The following is a 19,384-nucleotide window of genomic DNA, read 5'->3' as shown; positions in this document are numbered from 1 at the left end:
TTGTAATGTTGTACTTCTTGTTGACGAAATTCATGCTAATGTTGGGTTTTCGAGCTAGCGCTCAATAGACTCCCATTCCCTCTTTGAAGGAGAGCTCTCCTTGTCACATAATCGCCCAGAATGCACCGCGCGGCCCATTGACCTCGCATGGGCAACGGACACAATGGGAGTTAATACGATTTGAAATTGAGTTTCCCATCTCCTCAAAAGTGTATCTGACAGGAATTAACTCAGTGTTGCACCCGGAAACATAATGTTAGTTGTAGTTTTCTGCGTTTACTGCTGATGGAGCTAGCGGTTTTGTGGCGGGTAAGATGAAGTGTTGTTTTGAAAACTCCTATTCATCAATTAATTTGAACATAGTAACGTTATTCGTTTGTTTAAATGTTGTTCTGTTGAGAATAACTTCCAAGCTAGTATCAAAGGCAGTTTGTTAGCTACTTAGCTAGCTAGCTTAGGTTGCTAGCCGTCATACCATCACAACTGGCACTATGAGGATGCCATTGCCACTGATTGATGCCATGGCCAACACCACTCACTCAATGAGAGCTAACATTTCTCAACTAAAGCTAACTGTATGCAAACGTGTTCATATACATACCACCTCTAGCTAGCTAACGTAAGTACTTTACAGAAGGAGCTGGGCAGATAAGTATTTACATTTAGATTTGAGTGTTAGATAATACTAGTAGGAGTAACGTTAGCTAACACTAGTGCCCATATGTGTACAAAACATAGTGTGCGTCTCATTTAAACCAATCTTAGCTGACAACTGGACAGGTAAAATCGAATTATCTGTACTTACAAGCTAGGATATTCTATTCTGCCATATGGCTTCCCCCCATCTTGTCAGACCAGTGCAGATCAAAGGTTCCAGAGGACACAAGGATGGGGAGATACTCGAGACTAGTTGTACATGCACACCATAAACTCTTTCCATGGTTGTTCTCAATCAATCTCACAGATGGTACTACACAATGAGTCTGGTCCGCAAACGCAAGTCCAGCTCTCTCAAAGGCGGCCCTGCCAAGTCTATTAGGACAGGGAAACTACAGTCTACTAGAACACCAGCATCCTACAATGCATCATCACCACTCACAACAGAGGCCAGTGCCATCGTTACCATTTCCACGGAGGAGAGAGTCCCGGAGATCCATGGGACATCATCGCCATGGAGACGGTCTCCCAGGTTCAAGAGTCATGGCCTGATTGGCCAGGTTCCCAGCTCAGACCTTTTAGTTGCTGAGGGTAAGTAGAGGAAAGGGAGATGGGCAAAGGAAAGTAGTTCTCACTTCACATTTAGCTTTTAATGATACGTTTTATCTATATTTTGTGCCTCCTACCTAAGCAATTGATATATAGGTAAATATGTGAGGCTCTTGGCTTTGCAGGATCTCCAGGTCAGGTAGAGAATGAAGAGGAGGCAGGCCAATGCAGCCCTGCACAGTGCCCCCCTCAGACAGAAGAGGAAACAGACCTGGTCATCACAATGGGTGAGGAGAACCTATATCTATTAACTATTTGCAACTAATACTGAAACAGTACTCACATCTTGTATACAACATGAACAAGATAAGGAACGGTGCACAAGGACCTTAACCACAATCGATCCTGAAGTTATCTCAGCTAACCATTTTCCTTTTATAGTATGAGTAAAGCATACTGTAGGAAGGCAAGACTGATTGACTCTCTCTCCTTCTCTGTCAGATGACAGGCAGGGCGGGGGACACAAAGGCAGCAGGAAGAAGGGAGGGGTAAAGAGGAAGAAGAGAGCTGCGGACGGAGAGGTGGGGGGCGGAGAGCAGGAAGGGGCCAGTCCAGAGCTGGAGATTGACAGGGAGCTGGACCGTGACCTAGAGAACAAGTCCAGACAACACAACTTGACCACGGCCAACGTCCGCAACATCATTCATGTGAGTGCAGAGAGGGACCACTCACTACGACCCTACCACTAACTCACTCATAGCTGCAACCTTGCCAATGTTCCTTATGCAGCTAGTGTGGACTGTGGAAACGTTGATTTCCTACAAAAACAATTTGCCTACAACCTCACATACTGACAGACAAATACAGACAGACTGATTGTATGCCTGGTTTTTGACCTTTGACCCACAGGAAGTGATCACCAATGAGCATGTGGTGGCTATGATGAAAGCCGCAATCAATGAGACGGAGGCCGTGCCTGTCTTTGTGAGTGTCAACCATTGCATTTCCATGTCCCAAATGAAGACTTCTTCAGTTGGTTTCAGTTGAGAATTGACACGTTCAAGTCTCTGTGTGCACTTACATTTAACATCTTTCTCATCTACCTCTTAGGAACCCAAGATGACACGTTCCAAATTCAAGGAAGTGGTAGAAAAAGGAGTGGTGAGTTCACTGCCTCTAGTGTGTGCGTTTTAGCATATATATAGATTTGCCATGTTAAGCTATTGAGCCTCTTGAAATTCAATCTTTGTGTAATTTCAGGTAATTCCCACTTGGAACATCTCACCCATTAAAAAGGTCAATAAAGAGAAGGTAAGGGGATACCTAGTCAGTTGCACAACTGAATCCATTTAACCCAACACAATCAGAGAGGTGCGGGGTGCTGCATTATTCGACATCCAGGTCATCGGCGCCTGGGGACAGTTGTTGGTTAACTGCCTTGCTCAAGGGCGGAACGGCAGATCTTTCCACCTTGCCTTCTCAGGGATTCGAACCAGCGACCTTTCGTTTACTGGCCCAATGCTCTTACCCTCTAGGCGACCTGCCACCACCAATGAAAATCAATCAATCGTCCTGCTAATGCTGTTAAAGTTTAGTATCAAACACTTAATACCTGACTGGAAAGTATGGCACCGTACTAGAAAAGGCTGAAGTGCTTGTCCATTTTCAGGCCCCACAGTTTGTTGACATTCAACTAGCGGAGGAAGACTCCTCTGATGAAGAGTACTGCCCAGACGAAGAGGAGGAGGACGAGACAGCGGAAGATGTAAGAGATTCATAGGATTTGTCTGTGTCTTGTTGTGAGCTTGTGGCCTGAAAATGTTAGTTTTTTTAATGCATTGTAAGGCATTCATCATGCTTACGGAGTCATTGTTGTAGTTAAATAACCTATACAAAGTGGTTCCACTGTATCACCTTTAGAATGCCATAGATACGTTATGATTGTATATTTCAGTTCTTTAAATAGAAAATATTTCAGTTCTTTAAATAGAAAATGTGTTATTTCTATCTTGCTCTCTCTCTCTCTATATATATATATATATATTTATTTATTTAAGTGACTGTATTGAACTTTGTGTGTGTTGTAGACATTTCAGGAGAGTGACATGGAGAGCATGGCCTTGTCTCCTAGAGGAATCAGAGGAGGCTTCTACAGGGGAATACACACACAGTGGGACGACGACAGGAGCGTCAGCCCCATGCAGGTGACACACTCTAAAATACAATTTTAAAGATTTTTTTATTTGTAAAAATATTTCTTTTTTTATGTCAAATTTAATAAAATCCAGAATATTGCTTTTTGTAAATAGCATAATATGCTCTTGTTATTCTATTCTTGTGAGATATGTTTATGGAACTCCTCCTTTCCTCTTAGGTACAACGCAGCAGGTCCAGACACCTGACGGTGGAGGTAGTCCCCATGGGCCCTCCCCCTCCCCCCCAACCTTCCTCCTCCCATGGCCCCCAGGGTCCTTCTACCACCAGGGCCCCTCCAGACTTCAGCTTCCTGGAGAAGCTCCATGCCGTCGAGGAGGAGCTAGCCATCAGTCCAGTCTGCCTGGAGCCCTACCAGGTACCAGGGTGATTCCACGCCATGATAGGGTGAAAATATTTGCGCTGTCTCAGATTGTTCGGGCAATTCTCACATAGAAACTTAATTGGGAGGAATGATATTTCACATGCTTTTTTACATTTGTATCACCATTTTTTTTGTTGGGAAAATCTTAATTTTAGGTTACTTTTTAGACCTATACTGTACATGCCTCCTGTAAAACCCTATGATTTGTCAACCGAACATGATACATACAAACTCTTGGTGTCATTATCCTCCTTATATTGTGCTCTAAAATGTCAAAAAAATTCACATTCATTTATTCAGCATTTATAATTATTAATATCTCAAATACCCTAATTGATTTTGTTTATTGTAAGACATATTGCTGAGGACAATATACTCTATCACATTTACAGTGGGGGCTTTCTGCTAATTCTGACGGTATGATTTGATCTGGTAACCTCCTGCTTTTGCTCTCCCAACCCCGTCCACCTCTCCATTTTGTCTTTCCTATGTCTGTTCCCTCCCTATTCCTCTCCCTCCACCACCCTCTGTCTCCCTCCCCCTATCACAGCCACCCATGGCGGACGGTCTGATGGCGTGTCGTACTCGCTCCAAGAGGCCCCTCCGGGACGTCCCCATGGGCCAGCTGGAGGCAGAGCTCTGCGCCCCCGACATCACGCCTGACATGTACGGGTGTGGCTCCGCCCCCGAGGACCTTGAGTGGACCCACTGGCTTCAGGGCATCATGACCTCTGACATGTACAATGATGGTGAGTGGGTGGAGCGTGTGTGCGCTGCTCAATTCCAAATCCACTCCAAACTACTATTCTCGGCAGCTAGTGAAGATGGGACATTCTCACGAAGCTGTCAAAAAACAAAACCAATTCTCAAGTGTCATTTTTCACAAAATGTCCTCTTGAATCACTGCGATTAGGATCTGTACTTATCTATTTCATAATTTATTATAGTTTTTTTATCATATGTGTTTTACCAACATTTTCACAAAATTCGCATTATCCTATAAGTCCAAAAATAGCAAACCAATATTCCTAAGAATTTTTACATTGCTCCCCTAATGAGTTAAACATAACACTGAAAATAAAATTGAAGTTTTTCCCAATTTGAGCTCTTCAGCCAGTTCTGTAATGAGAAGGACAAGTGGGGTAAAAGGGGTGTTTTGAAAATATAAACCTAATTCTGAAGACCTATAAGCAAATAAGTTAACTTATGCAGGTGGCAGGTAGCCTAGTGGTTAGAGCATTGGGCCAGTAACTGAAAGGTTGCTGGATCGAATCCCCAAGCGGACAAGGTTAAAACCCTGTCATTGTAAATAAGAATTTGTTCTTAGCTGACTTGCCTAATTAAATAAAGGCGAAATAAACTTTGGGAAACAATTACCCAGATGTGAAAGGACTGGATATAAGCACTATGACAATTCTATTCTATCTATAATCAAATCCAACTTTATTAATACAGTACATTTCAGACAGGAACAAGGAAAAAACAAATGAAAATAAAAGCGGAAATATTTACAAACATAAAATAAAAAAATATTGAACAAAAATATAAATGCAACATGATTTTACTGAGTTACAGTTCATAGAAGGAAATCAGTCAATTGGAATAAATAAATTAGGTCCTAATCTATGAAATTCACATGACTGGGCAGGGGTGGGTGGAGCCAGGTCCAGCCAATCAGAATGAGTTTTTTTTCCACAAAAAGGCTTTATTACAGACATACTCCTCAGCACCCGGATGTCGTCCTTGTCTGGCATGGTTACACATGGCCTGCGGTTGTGAGGCCGGTTGGATGTACTGCCAAATACTCTAAAATTATGTTGAAGAGAAATAGTAGAGAAATTAACATTCAAATCTCTGGCAGCAGCTCTGGTTGACATACCCGCAGTCTCCCTCAAAACTTGTGTTGTATGACAAAACTGCACATTTTAATGGCCTTTTATTGTCCCCAGAACTTTAATCAGCTTCTTGATATGCCACGCCTGTCAGGTGGATGGATTATCTTGGCAAAGGAAAAATGCTCACTAACAGGAATGTAAACACATTTGTGCATTTGAGAGAAATACGTTTTTTGTGTGTATGGAACATTTCTGGGAGTTTTTTTTATTTCAGCTCATGACACATGGGACCAATATATATTTTTGTTCAGTAGTTGAATAGCCCTGTCATAGCTCAGTATATATCAGGGATGGGCAACAGTCCTCAGGGGCCTGATTGGTGACATACTTTTGCCCCTGCTAACACTCCTGACGCCAAGAATTAACTAATGCAATTTGTTTAATCAGTTGTGTTAGTTATAGGGCTGAGGAAAAATTGACACCAATCAGACGAACGAGGACTGGAGTTGTCCATCTCTGATCTATATAATATATAGTGTTACTACTGTAGTGGAAATTTCCTGTATTTACCAAATCATGAGAGCAAACCACACACAAGTCAGAGTTATCATAAAGTCCATCTTTAATTATATGAGCTCCATCACAACCCTGTGACTCTCAGATCAATTCAGTGTCTATAAATGAATTCTCTGTGAGTCCTTACACATTGCAACTGAGATCCTTTATAGCAATGACACACATAGCAAGACAGCATTGGCTATAAATTATCGTTCATCTTTGTCTCCTAAACTATGTTCTTATCTCGCTCTCAGGACCATAAAACAAAACCTCATCAACAGGCATATATCAAATACACCCCTCCTGGACAAGATCACAGAGACACAGTGACTGGCACACAGACATTGTGGAGCCAAGAGATAATTGGTTTAAAAGATATGTTTACATATGAAGACAAGCTTGACCTCTCCCCTCTCTGCGACCCAAGTAACTGAAACCTGACAGAGAACAGATAACTGCAACCGGCCAACAGTATTATCCAAAAATAGACATTCTAATGACATATCTCACATAAGCCTGCAATAAAAATAATAAAGCATATCTATAAATGTTACCTAAATAATTCTGATTCCGCCACGACACTACTCTCTGACTTACTGACTCTTGCACACAAACTCTTGCACTCTGTTCCTCTTTCTCAAATGTCTTTTCTCTTATTCTTTTCAGAGGAAGGCGACGATGACGACGACCCGGAGTATAACTTCCTGGCAGAGATTGACGAACCCGACGTGGAGGATTATCGTAACGACCGAGCCGTCCGCATCCCCAGTGAGTTACCATGGGGACCCTAGGGACGGAGCTGCCTAGCAGCCAAGAGATGGAGTCAACTCATCTAGGCTGTGACCATGTTGGGCGCTGACCCTCATCTCCCATTCTTCGTAATTATTTTTCAGAAAAGGAAGTGAACCAGTTGATGGAGGAGTTGTTTGAGACCGTAAGAGATTCTGTGTTATGTTGTTTCGTTAGTCTCTTTCTTTACCCCTGTGTTTCTGTTGTGTGGTTGTCTATGTGTTTCTGTTGTGTGGTTGTCTATGTGTTTATGTTGTCTGTGTGGTTGTCTATGTGTGGTGTATTTATCTCTCTCTGTGTGTTCCAGTTCCAGGATGAGCTCACTGCTCAGGAGCAAGATGAGGAAGGACACGAGGAAGAGGAGGAGAGGGAGGAAGAGGCGCCTGCCCTGGGGAAGCCCGCCTTCAGTACCCCGCCAGATATCCCGTTAGTATACCCGCACACTTGTGCACGTCATATACACACTGTTCTGCTGTTGTTTTTGTTACGGTGTCATCTTCACAAGTACACTCTGCTGCAGGAAGTTTTGGGGTCAATTGAATTCCATTTCTCAAATCACATTTTTAATTGTGTAGACTAACAGTAAAATGCTTACTTACGGGTCATTTTCTAACAATGCCGTGTTAAAGAAGCAACAAAAATAAAACAGAAATAGTGACACAAGGAATAAATACACAGTGAATAACAAATTCATAGTCGGTTCAAAATGTAATTCTGAATATTCATGTCAACCTCTAATCTCAACCTTCAACTCACCCACCAACCTTTATACCTTCAACTCACCCACCCAGTGACATTTTTTCAATCTCCAATCACAACCTTCATACTTCTGAGTGACAACTTTCAACCTCGTCTGATTTGACCGCTGTATAGCTGACCCAGTTTGACCTTTGATCTCTAGGTTGGGGGACCCCATGGCGGTGGTGACAGCAGGGCGCTACCGTACGGTGAAGGAGCAGCTGGCCGCCATCCGGCATCACCGGGCCCTGCTGGAGAGCCAGGGCCTTTTGGCCCCCAGGGCCCTTGTCACCAAGCCCCGTGAGCCCCCACCTCCATTCACACCCACCCTCTCCCACTGCCAGAGACTCCAACTGCAGCAGCAAGTCCAGCAGGTCTGTGGTCCTTGTCTTTGTTTTGGGGTTAATTCCACAAATTCAATTCTACTTAAATTCCCTGTAAATTAATTGAATTCAATTCAAATTCCAGGTCAGTCTTTGAATTCAGAGATGATTCAATTCCTCTCAATTCCAATGTTAGGTAAATTCCAAGAATTCTATTCCCAATTAAATATTATCCCAAACAATTACACAAGTATGAATTAAATAGCCTCAGGCTTTCGGGCTGATTATGTCACTGTTTAGACAGCCTAGCTATACTGGAAATATAGGAATACATGTTGAAATAATTGCAGTCAATTGTTTTATACTAAGTGCATTAATTCCATTAACTGGGAAATTTACAAATATTTAATTTCAATTCTAAATTCCAATTGAATCCAAATTCGAATCCAAATTCTGCAATTGCAATTTAAAATTAAATTGGAATTGACCTGAACCCTGCGTTGGTTACAGTTGAAGTGGGAAGTTTACATACACTTAGGTTGGAGTCATTAAAACTCGCTTTTTAACCACTCCACACATTTCTTGTTAACAAACTATAGTTTTGGCAAGCCGGTTAGGACATCTACTTTGTGCATGACACGTGTAATTTTTCCAACAATTGTTTACAGACAGATTATTTAACTTATAATTCACTGTATCACAATTCCAGTGGGTCAGAAGTTTACATACACTAAGTTGACTGTGCCTTTAAACAGCTTGGAAATTCTAGAAAATTATGTCTTGGCTTTAAAAGTTTCTGATAGGCTAATTTACATAATTTGAGTCAATTGGAGGTGTACCTGTGCATATATTTCAAGGCCTACCTTCAAACTCAGTGCCTCTTTGCTTGACAACATGGGAAAATCAATAGAAATCAGCCATGACTTCAGAAAAAAAATTGTAGACCTCCACAAGTCTGGTTCATCCTTGGAAGCAATTTCCAAACACCTGAAGGTACCACGTTCATCTGTACAAACAACAGTATGCAAGTATAAACTTCATGGGACCACGCAGCCGTCATACCACTCAGGAAGGAGACCCGTTCTGTCTCCTAGAGATTAACGTACTTTGGTGCGAAAAGTGCAAATCAATCCCAGAATAACAGCAAAGGACCTTCTGAAGATGCTGGAGGAAACAGGTACAAAATTATCTATATCCACAGTAAAACGAGTCCTATATCGACATAACCTGAAAGGCCGCACAGCAAGGAAGAAGGCACTGCTCCAAAACTGCCATAAAAAAGCCAGACTACGGTTTGCAACTGCACATGGTGACAAAGATCATACTTTTTGGAGAAATGTCCTCTGGTCTGATGAAACAAAAATATAACTTTTTGGCCATAATGACCATTTGTTATGTTTAGAGGAAAGGGGAGGCTTGCAAGCTGAAGAACACCATCCCAACCGTGAAGCACGGGGGTAGCAGCATCATGTTGTGGGGGTGCTTTGCTGCAGGAGGGACTGGTGCACTTCACAAAATAGATGGCTTCATGAGGATGGAAAATTATATGGATATATTGAAGCAACATCAAGACATAAGTCAGGAAGTTAAAGCTTGGTTGAAAATGGGTCTTCCAAATGGACAATGACCCCAAGCATACTTCCGAAGTTGTGGTAAAATGGCTTAAGAACAACAAAGTCAAGGTATTGGAGTGGCCATCACAAAGCCCTGACCTCAATCCTATAGAAAATTTGTGGGCAGAACTGAAAAAGTGTGTGCGAGCAATGAGGCCTAGAAACCTGACTCCGTTACACCAGCTCTGTCAGGAGGAATGGGCCAAAATTCACCCAACTTATTGTGGGAAGCTTGTGGAAGGCTACCCAAAACATTTGACCCAAGTTAAACAATTTTAAAGGCAATACACTCAATTAGTATTTGGTAGCATGTAAACTTCTGGCCCACAGGGAATGTGATGAAAGAAATTAAAGCTGAAATAAATCATTCTCTCTACTATTATTCTGACATTTCACATTCTTAAAAATAAAGTTGTGATCCTAACTGACCTAAAACGGGGAATTTTTACTAGGATTAAATGTCAGGAATTGGGAAAACTGAGTTTAAATTTATTTGGCTAAGGTGTAAACAACAACAAAAATATCTAAATCAACCTACGTAGTAAAATCCTGGAATCACAATGAAGATAACCTTTGTTTGTTTCTTGATCAGTAATGACTGTATTTTCCTCTGTCTGCAGCACGTCCAGCTCTTAACCCAGGTCCAAATGTTGACCAGCCCAGTGGCTGCACTGCAGAGCGAAGCTGCCACCACCAAGCAGTTCCTGGTGAGAGAAACATACTGACAAACACACTTTCACTGGTGCCTTTAGCTGCACCAACTTATAAACATACTCTCATTCTCTCGCTGATACTCCCACCATATCTCCCCCCTTTTCATCTCTCTCAAAATATATATATAATAGTTAATGTACTCCTTCCCTACCTCTTCCTCAGATGGAGTTACAGATGTTTGCCCAGCGTGGGGAGTTGACCCGGGGCCCAGTGGAGCCAGGCTTCACCAGTGTGTTCAACGCCTGTAACCTACAGGGGGCACTGTCACTGCTAGAGGAGCTCTCACTGTCCCCAATCCCTTACCAAGAAGCCCCTAACGAGCCACGAACACGCAGGAGAGGTAAGCGATCGCGAGAGCAATGGCGACTTCTGACAAACATATACTGTTTCATTACAACATACCCGTCTCAATTGAAAATATTTGGACTCACTTAGGATGTTGGGCCTAATTCATGTTTGTTTTAATCTTTCTCACACTAACTGGTTCATTGTGTGTTACCAGTCCGGAAGCATCCGTCGATGCCCCCCCAGCTGGCATGGCTGTTTGCCACGCGGCCCGTGTTCCTGTACCCCGAGCTGCTGCCCCACGTCAGCCTGGACCCAGCCCTGCATTCTGCTCGCTCCGTCAGCATGTTCACCGCAGGAGAGGACTGGTAAGAATCACCTATTAAATATAATGACTAAACGTTATACCCGCCTAGAATGCCATATTACACTGTATATGCTCTGTTATATGCACACCGTCCTAAACCAATTTGTTTCCATAGTCCGTAAACTTGGAATCTAAATTAATTTGATTTCTGTATGCTTTTTTGTGTTAACAACTCTGAGAAATAAACTAAGTCCGTAGGCTGAGTCTTTTGCTCTTCGCCATTTTGTTTTTCCAGCCTGATCGTCCTGGGCCTGAGGAACCTGGAGGAGACCCTCCAGCCCAAGGAGCTGCTGTGTCACTACCTGCTCCGTGCCAAGAAGGTCTCTCAGCTCCGTGACCACATTTTGGAGAAGTGTAAACCCACCCATGCCAACAACGTCATCAAGGTAGAACCTGGATCTACAAATTCTATACAGTATTACTAAAGTAAGTGTTAGTGGGACTATTTATTGTTTGGGGTAGTGCACACATTTTTCTAAATGACTTGTTTCTAGTTAGTTAGTTTGCCAGTTTCTTTAACTTGGACCTGTTCTATAGGCCAGGAGAGATTACAATCTACACTCTAGATTTCTTCACATAGACATACAGTGGCAAGAAAAAGTATGTGAACCCTTTGGAATTACTTGGATTTCTGCATAAATTGGTCATAAAATTCGCAACAATAGACAAACACAGTCTGCTTAATCTAATAACACACAAACAATTATACTTTTTCATGTCTTTGTTGAACACACCATGTAAAAATTCACAGTGCAAGGTGGAAGAAGTATGTTGAACCCTTGGATTTAATAGTTAAATTAAAATAACTGGTTGACCCTCCTTTGACAGCAATAACCCACTCCAGAAGGCGTATTTTCTTCTGTTGAAGCCATTCTGTTGTTGATTTACTTCTGTGTTTTGCATCGTTGTCCTGTTGCATCACCCAACTTTTGTTGAGCTTCAATTGGTGGACAGATAGCCTTACATTCTCCTGCAAAATGTCTTGATAAACTTGGGAATTCATTTTTCTGTCGATGATAGCAAGCTGTCCAGGCCCTGAGGCAGCAAATCAGCCCCAAACCATCTTTCTCCACCATATTTTACAGTTGGTTTTTATGTTGGTGTGCTGTGCCTTTTTTTCTCCACACATAGTGTTGTGTGTTCCTTCCAAACAACCGAACTTCAGTTTCATCTGTCCACAGAATATTTTGCCAGTAGCGCTGTGGAACATCCAGGTGCACTTTTGCGAACTTCAGACGTGCAGAAATGTATTTTTTTGGACAGCAGTGGCTTCTTCTGGGGTGTCCTCCAATGAACACCATTCTTGTTTAGTGTTTTACGTATCGTAGACTCGTCAACAGAGATGTTAGCATGTTCCAGAGATTTCTGTAAGTCTTTAGCCGACAGTAGGATTCTTCTTAACCTCATTGAGCATTCTGCGCTGTGCTCTTGCAGTCATCTTTGCAGGAAAGCCACTCTTAGGGAGAGTAGCAACAGTGCTATCTCCATTTATAGACAATTGGTCTTACTGTGGACTGGCTTTTAGAGATACTTTAGTAACCCTTTCCAGCTTTATGCAAGTCAACAATTCTTAGTCTTCTGAGATCTATTTTGTTCGAGGCATGGTTCACATCAGGCAATGCTTCTTGTGAATAGCAAACTCAAATGTTTAGTGTTTTTATAGGGCAGGACAGCTCTAACCAACATCTCCAATCTCGTCTCATTGATTGGACCACAGGTTAGTTGACTCCTGACTCCAATTAGCTTTTGGAGAAGTCATTAGCCTAGGGGTTCACATACTTTTCCCAACCTACACTGTGAATGTTTAAATGATGTACTCAATAGAGACAAGAAAAATACAATAATTTGTGTGTTGGTAGCTTAAGCACACTGTGCTTGTCTATTGTTGTGATGAAGATCAGATCAAATTTGACGACCAATTTATGCAGAAATCCAGGTAATTCCAAAGGGTTGACATACTTTCTCTTGCCACTGCATCCACTACCATGAACTAATACTCAACTAAATGTTAGCGTTGACCATCAACAATACGAAAGAATGGGCTTCAAAAAGTGCCTCTCCCTACGTCTTTTTCAGGCCTACCGGCTCCAGAAGGTGGTTCAGCCCATGCCAGTGGCCTGTGAACGAGTGAACCCGGGTGACCTGCGCCCCTCAGTGGAGAGAGAGGAGAGAGCCATGCCCGGATGGCTGGGGGTACCAACCAACATTAGAAACTATATTGTTGGCTATCTAGCATTCCAATTTTCTTAGGGGAGCTTCCACCGTATTGCAAACACTTATTGTCTGCTAACAATAAAGGTTGTTTCGGACTGAAAGTTTGTTTGTATCAGTTAAGATAAAAGTCAACTTTGTTTGGATATTTGGATAACTAAATAGTTCATATTGATTTAAATACATGTTCTATTCCTACAGAGAAGTTTGCCTTATATCTACGAGGCAATCGAAGATCTCAACAGCTCGCCAGATACAGAAACCATGTCGGCTTGTCAATCAAAGAAAGCCCCACTCAACACGCTTCTCTTCAGTTCTTCCAGGACCTTGGACTACAGCTTCCCACCCGCGACTCGCTACCCGCCCCAACTCCCCGACAGCCTTTCATTCCAGCGCTGTGGCTTCAGGCGCTGTCACCCTCCACCAGACTGTGACCTCTCGCTGTCCCTTGCTGTATCGCACAGTGCCCCCCACAGTCTGAAAAGTGGAACTACACGCTCAGAAAATAATTTGCAGACGGGTGCTGTGATTCAGCACGAACTGCAACCCATCCACCCTGCAACATCCAAACCTCCTCCTCTTCAGCATCCCACCAAGCCTCATCTGAAACATCCCCTCAGGCCTCAACCCAAACCTTCCCAGAAGCCCCTGCAAGTCATTCTCAATTTGCCTGCCCCAGTGGCTGCAGCTGTCCTTTGTCCCGCTCATTCCGCCAGGGTATTGGCCTCCCGATTGTCCCATTCCGCTCCATTGGCCGAAGACCAGGTTGCTGGGAAGTTCAGCACGTTCGCCAACCTCCGCAGGCTGCCCAGGCTGCTGCCAGCTCCTCCACCCAACAACAAGAACCCTCCACAAACAAACCTGAATACTGTGACCCCTAACAGTGGCGCAAACCTCCTTTGGTTTTCACATATGAATAGTAGAACCGCCTCCACTAGTACCGAAACCCAAACGTCTGTCTCTACTACGAGTCCCATCGAACAATTCAAGGACAAATCCACCAGGACCAGCCGGCGGGTGACGAAGGAACTCAAAAGCAGCCTGAAGAGTGAGGGTCAGCCCCAGCCTTCAGCCTCCCCGGAACCCCCTGCCCTGGACCAGGCTCTGACCCCTGACGACTATGTCACAGCTGTAATGGAGGAAGAGGGGAGAGATGAAGAGAAAGAGGACTGTGGCAGGGAAGAGGAGGAAGGGGATGATTTTGGAATGACCCTCCTGGCCCTGTCTGAGTCCTCGGCCAGTCCCCTGGGGAGCGTTGATTGCATTAACCCCATGGAGGAGTCAGAGGAGGTGCAGGAGATAACGCTGACCCTATCACCTAGACCGTCGGGCATGGGGGACGGAGGGAGAGAGGGTGACGAGGGGATGGGAGATCAGGAGGTAGAGGAAGCGGTATCACCAGCCTCCGAGGTGTCCACGTTGTCCGTGCCAGAGCTGCAAGTGAGTGAGATCATGCGACACGTTGATATTACAACATATTAATAAATTGTAAGTTCTTTACACGTATATCACACGCCTCATAGTTTTGGTTTGTGTGTTATCTTACCTTTTAGGAGACGATGGAGAAACTGTCATGGCTGGCGTCGGGGGGGAGGTCAGAGGACTCGGAAGAAGGCGAACGATCAGGCACACCCTCAGGTTAGCGTCCCGCCAATCTTTAAAAACCACAACATGTAGGGGGAGACACACAGTTTTTCCACTAGGGTTTTTTTCAGCAGCAGTGTCAAAGTTAGCAAGGGAGGCGGATGCGCTCTTCCTGGGGCATATAGGTCTCCATTATAAATATTATACATTTTTTGCAGTATAGGCCACAATTTGCAGATGCAGCCGCTGCTAAATGTGTATAGGGGGGAACACTTCACATAGAATTGAATAGGATTATGAAATATATCAATGCTATCAGATTTCTACAAAGTCCTAGGGGTCTGTTTGGAATTAGGGGGGAGTCTTTCTCTTCTCCCATCTAACCACACCTGCTGGATTTGATGTCCTTCCCAGGCTGCTGTAGTAACACCCTCAACCCTCCCAGCTCAAAGCACGAGCAGCATCACACGGGAGAAGTTGGCAGCGAGGGCATGTCCAAAATCCCACCATTCCTCTGTGACTATGACGACGTACTCGACAGCGACCCCCTGAGGGAGAAGAAGGAAATGGCTTTCGCTCAGAATTATCTCAACAGGGTAAATAATAATTAATTTTATTTATAAAGCTCATTTCTCGCACCCAAAGTGCTTAAAAGGCTTTGGGCTACAATTTCTGTCTGATTAACACCCCTAGCATTGAGCGAAGTTGGCCAAAATAACCATTTGAAATGGACTGGGGTAGCATTCAATCCGATATTACATCGGAATAAGGCAGCTTGCGATTGCATGCAGTGTATCACTTGCAATACGTTGTTGCACTATTTACAGTTATAGCCACCCTCTCATCAACATCATTTAGATTTCTGTCTAAATAGACATACCCAAACGTGATTATTTTTCCTGAGATGGCTGTTAACAACTGTTGCGTAGTTTCAGAAAGGTCTGGAACTCACCTTTCTGGTAAAAAAAAGTTAGAGTTATAAATTGCTGAGGTGTACTCACTTTGAGGACACAAGTTCAAGTACGTTGCACTAATATCAGATTTTTCATAATGATTTCTAAATATAGAAACAATCCAATTTTAAGCGACTTACTATAAGATTTCACCTTAGAACAGTGAATGATCCTACTTAGTGACAGTACAATATTGGCACAGGTTCATATAACTGACGAGAGACCTTTCTCCTAAACGTCCACTGAGCGGCGTAGAGACGCCATTCAAATGTGTGCAGATTTGTTACAACTGCAGCTTTAAGCAGGAATTAATTTCGGCCATCTGTGACCCAAGAGAAAGTGGTCTTGTTTAAATTCTATGAAATGTAGTATTTTCCTGTTGAGAGCTGTCAATCTGACTGAGAATATCACAGTGAAATGAAACCTCAACTGTTGTATTCGCTAGACTGTCCCCTTTCATATACCGTCTCCCAGGCTGGGCTCAGTCACTCAGAGGAAGAACAAATCGATTATTTGTCTGAATAGGCCAGAAAATCACTCCTTATGCAAATGTGGGGTCTAAAACCTGACACTTCAAGTCAGCGCCGCTGAGAGAGTGGTAGCACAGAGCAGACAGATTGGGGTTTCTGGCACTAGAAGGAACAGGACCTTATGACATTCACAGAGCACTTTGTACACCAGAATGTCAGTCGGAACCAGTCCAGAACCGCCCAAAATCTCCTATATAGGAGACTTGACAGCTAAGAGGTTAAGAAATCCTTAATCCTACAGCAAATATAACTCTCTTGCTCTTTATGACCAGGTGTGCCATGCCCTGCAGGAGGTGCCGGGGCGTGTGAAGGAGTTTCTGGAGGTACTTTATGAGTTTGAGCAGGACGGAGATGAGCACACCTCTGTGGAACTCTTCACCAGGCTAAAGCCTGTTCTGAATGAGTGGCCGGAGCTGCTCCGAGACTTTGCTGCCTTCCTCCATCTCGAACAAGCCCAGGAGTGTGGACTTGTATGTGCTGGCTTGGCCTTCTATTCACTTTGTAAATACACACTTTGAAACTTGTCGTGTGTGTGTAATTTCATCAAAACTAAAGCCCACTGGTCTGTTATTTGTGTGTGACAGACAGTGGTCAGTGTTAATATTCCTTCTCCTCCACCTGCCGTAGCTCGCAGAACAGCAGGCATTTGAGCGGAGCCGGCGCTTCCTGCGACAACTGGAGCTGAGCTTTGGGGAAACCTCCTCGCACTACTGCAAGATAGTGAGCGTCCTTCAAGGAGGCCCTACTCTCAGCCCTGCTGGCATCAAGGAGGTGTGCTGGGGGGTGCTACATTGATTTCACATGAGCAGCAAGTTCTGCTTTTTGTCTTGGAAAACGGCAATATAACATAATATCAAAGCTAGCGAAGCAGACGGGAGTGAAATATCATAGTGGAGGAGGGTCCATTTATTCATCAGATTCGAAAGGTAGTTTATTAGGACATTAGATGTCTCTTTCTCTATCTTTCAGATGAAAGCTCAGGTGGCCACCCTTCTCCAAGGTCACACCCACCTGCAGGGTGAGTTCTGGGGTTTTTTCAACGAGCTCCACATACGGCCCTCGCCACAGTGTCAGACTGAGAACAGAGGCTGTGGTGATGTGACCAACACAAACTCCACTTCCCAGAGGTCATCAGCAGCAAATGCCAAGAGATGCCAAGGTCCTAAAACCCCAAAAGCCAAACGAGTAAGGGAGGATGAAGCGGACGAGGAGAAAGAAGGGGATCGCTCTAACCGCCCAGTCTGTGCTAAAAACATCTTGCTTACACCCAGTGGAGAGAAAGTCATCCTCTGGACCAGGTTAGAGCCATTGTCCTCCTGTTGTATGCTCGTTTTAAGGTGTGGGGTGCAAAGTGTGTTCTACCATTCTGGTGGATTGTCAAATAGATGCTTCGCAATAGAAATAATTGTATTAAATATGGTTTCATTATTGTTATGTTTTAACAGGGAGGCGGACCGTGCCATCTTGACCGCCTGCCAACAGAAGGGAGCTAATAAAAGCACCTTTCAGGCTGTCTCCACCCAACTTGACAACAAGACAGCCAATGAGGTGAGCGAGAACCACACCCACTTCTATTTCTACCCCATAGCACTTCCCATAGCCCCACTATGGGGCTGAAAGAACAGGATAGAACCATAACCATGTTACTTCCTATTTAGATCTGTGAAGGGCCAGCAGCTAGACCAATGGGTACTAAAATGGAATTGGGTCTGTGTGTGATTTTTAAGATGTTTCCTTTGAGGAGGTGGCCATTTTACCCTTTTATCCCTTTACTGTAACTTCCCTAAACATGTCTCCTCTAGGTTGGCGCCCGTTTCCAGGACCTCATGCGCCTGTTCCGTTTCTCCACGCAACGGGTCTTCTCCGATGAGGACGTTAGTGACACAGAGCAGCCAACCAGCAGCAGAGAGCCAGAACTGGACTGAACCGGACCCAACACCAAGGCTGCGATCAGCGGGGAAAAATGTGGAACGTTCAAATGGACATATACTGAGCGTGGCCCAGGGGAGGAGTACTGTTATAACAGTCAGCTGGACTGACCTGGGAGCAGTCCAAGCTACAGAAAAGGAGGAGCACTTGATTTAACAATCTCTGAATACTTGGCTGGGACTGTATAAGAATCTCTGACTCAACACTATAGGGGACTGCAAAGACATGTCTCCCTTTGATGGCACTATATGGGTCCACTAATGAGATGATTTTTTACTATTATGTGCATGAGTGCCATGTGCAGGCCACATGAGGTTCCTGGTGCTATGAACCATGTAGGTGGGAGGAGGTGCAGCAAATGTGAAGTACAATTGTCTTGATTGTATAAAAAAGGCCGATTGCAGAATGTGTTAATTTGGTCGTGGCTCCACATAATATTTAGTTTGCTGTTGAGGGGATTTAAATGAAAACGGACACATATACAGTAGCACAATCATGTTGAAATGATCAGCTGAAATATATATGTAATATTTTGTTAAAGGGGAAAACGGGTCATTGATTTCCAACAACCAGGTCAGGCCCCATGCATAAGCGACATATTCGGTCGCCTTGGGATCTCAACTTACTGTTACTTAAACTTACTGTTGAGTTAGAATAGTAGAATACACAAGGTGCAATTTCGAAATTTGGTTGTGCATCAGCAGTTTTTCTCATATCAGTTACTGACAGTCACTAAATTAGCTATGTCAGCTAACCATTTTTAGATTGGGTTGGGGGGGGCTGGCAAGACTAATTTACCATTCTTGCCTAGGGCAGCCCTTTTTCCAATTGTACAGTTTGCCATTGTGTTTTGTAATGAATCTACTGGTATTGAGTGGGCAATTGTGTATATTTGAATAAAATATGCACATTTGTTTTACAGTGGTGCCTTCCAGTTTATTGTTGTGTTGAAATAAAACATGAATGTGATTCTTACTTATACTATTTGATGTCTGTAAATTGATGGCGTATATTTGGGACAGGTGCTCTGTACTTGAACTGTATGAAGCCTGTCATTTGGTCATGTGTGATGATATGGACCTTGGTTGCACTATGATTGACATCAAAGTGGACCGATGTACTACTTACATCGCATCAATGTATGTACTCATCGACCAATGACAAGGTCAGT

General features: G+C 43.6%; 1 protein-coding gene across 2 annotated transcripts; it reads left to right on the top strand.

The window, feature by feature from the left end:
* The first annotated feature begins 151 nt into the window (after positions 1 to 151).
* On the top strand, positions 152 to 19,197 carry LOC110496296 (GON-4-like protein). 2 transcript variants are annotated; one of them, XM_021572109.2, is made up of 28 exons: positions 152 to 309; positions 965 to 1,248; positions 1,392 to 1,493; positions 1,708 to 1,913; positions 2,116 to 2,190; positions 2,317 to 2,367; positions 2,467 to 2,517; positions 2,876 to 2,971; positions 3,294 to 3,410; positions 3,581 to 3,778; positions 4,335 to 4,533; positions 6,844 to 6,945; positions 7,071 to 7,111; positions 7,274 to 7,392; positions 7,868 to 8,078; positions 10,261 to 10,347; positions 10,517 to 10,694; positions 10,857 to 11,007; positions 11,242 to 11,392; positions 13,083 to 13,199; positions 13,419 to 14,657; positions 14,771 to 14,855; positions 15,216 to 15,397; positions 16,557 to 16,754; positions 16,912 to 17,055; positions 17,254 to 17,582; positions 17,730 to 17,832; positions 18,087 to 19,197. In XM_021572109.2, exons 2-28 carry the CDS (start codon positions 978 to 980, stop codon positions 18,207 to 18,209), a joined length of 4,926 nt encoding a protein of 1,641 aa, XP_021427784.2. In that variant the 5' UTR covers positions 152 to 309; positions 965 to 977; the 3' UTR covers positions 18,210 to 19,197. The 2 variants fall into 2 exon arrangements, with proteins under 2 accessions (XP_021427784.2, XP_036808756.1); XM_036952861.1 differs by lacking the exons at positions 152 to 309; positions 965 to 1,248; positions 1,392 to 1,493 and having other exon boundaries at positions 1,775 to 1,913; positions 2,120 to 2,190.
* Positions 19,198 to 19,384: the final 187 nt, after the last annotated feature.

The sequence above is a fragment of the Oncorhynchus mykiss genome, chromosome 18 (assembly GCF_013265735.2).
Source record: "Oncorhynchus mykiss isolate Arlee chromosome 18, USDA_OmykA_1.1, whole genome shotgun sequence".
NCBI lineage: Eukaryota > Metazoa > Chordata > Actinopteri > Salmoniformes > Salmonidae > Oncorhynchus > Oncorhynchus mykiss.
This window is presented reverse-complemented; position numbering and strand designations above follow the sequence as displayed.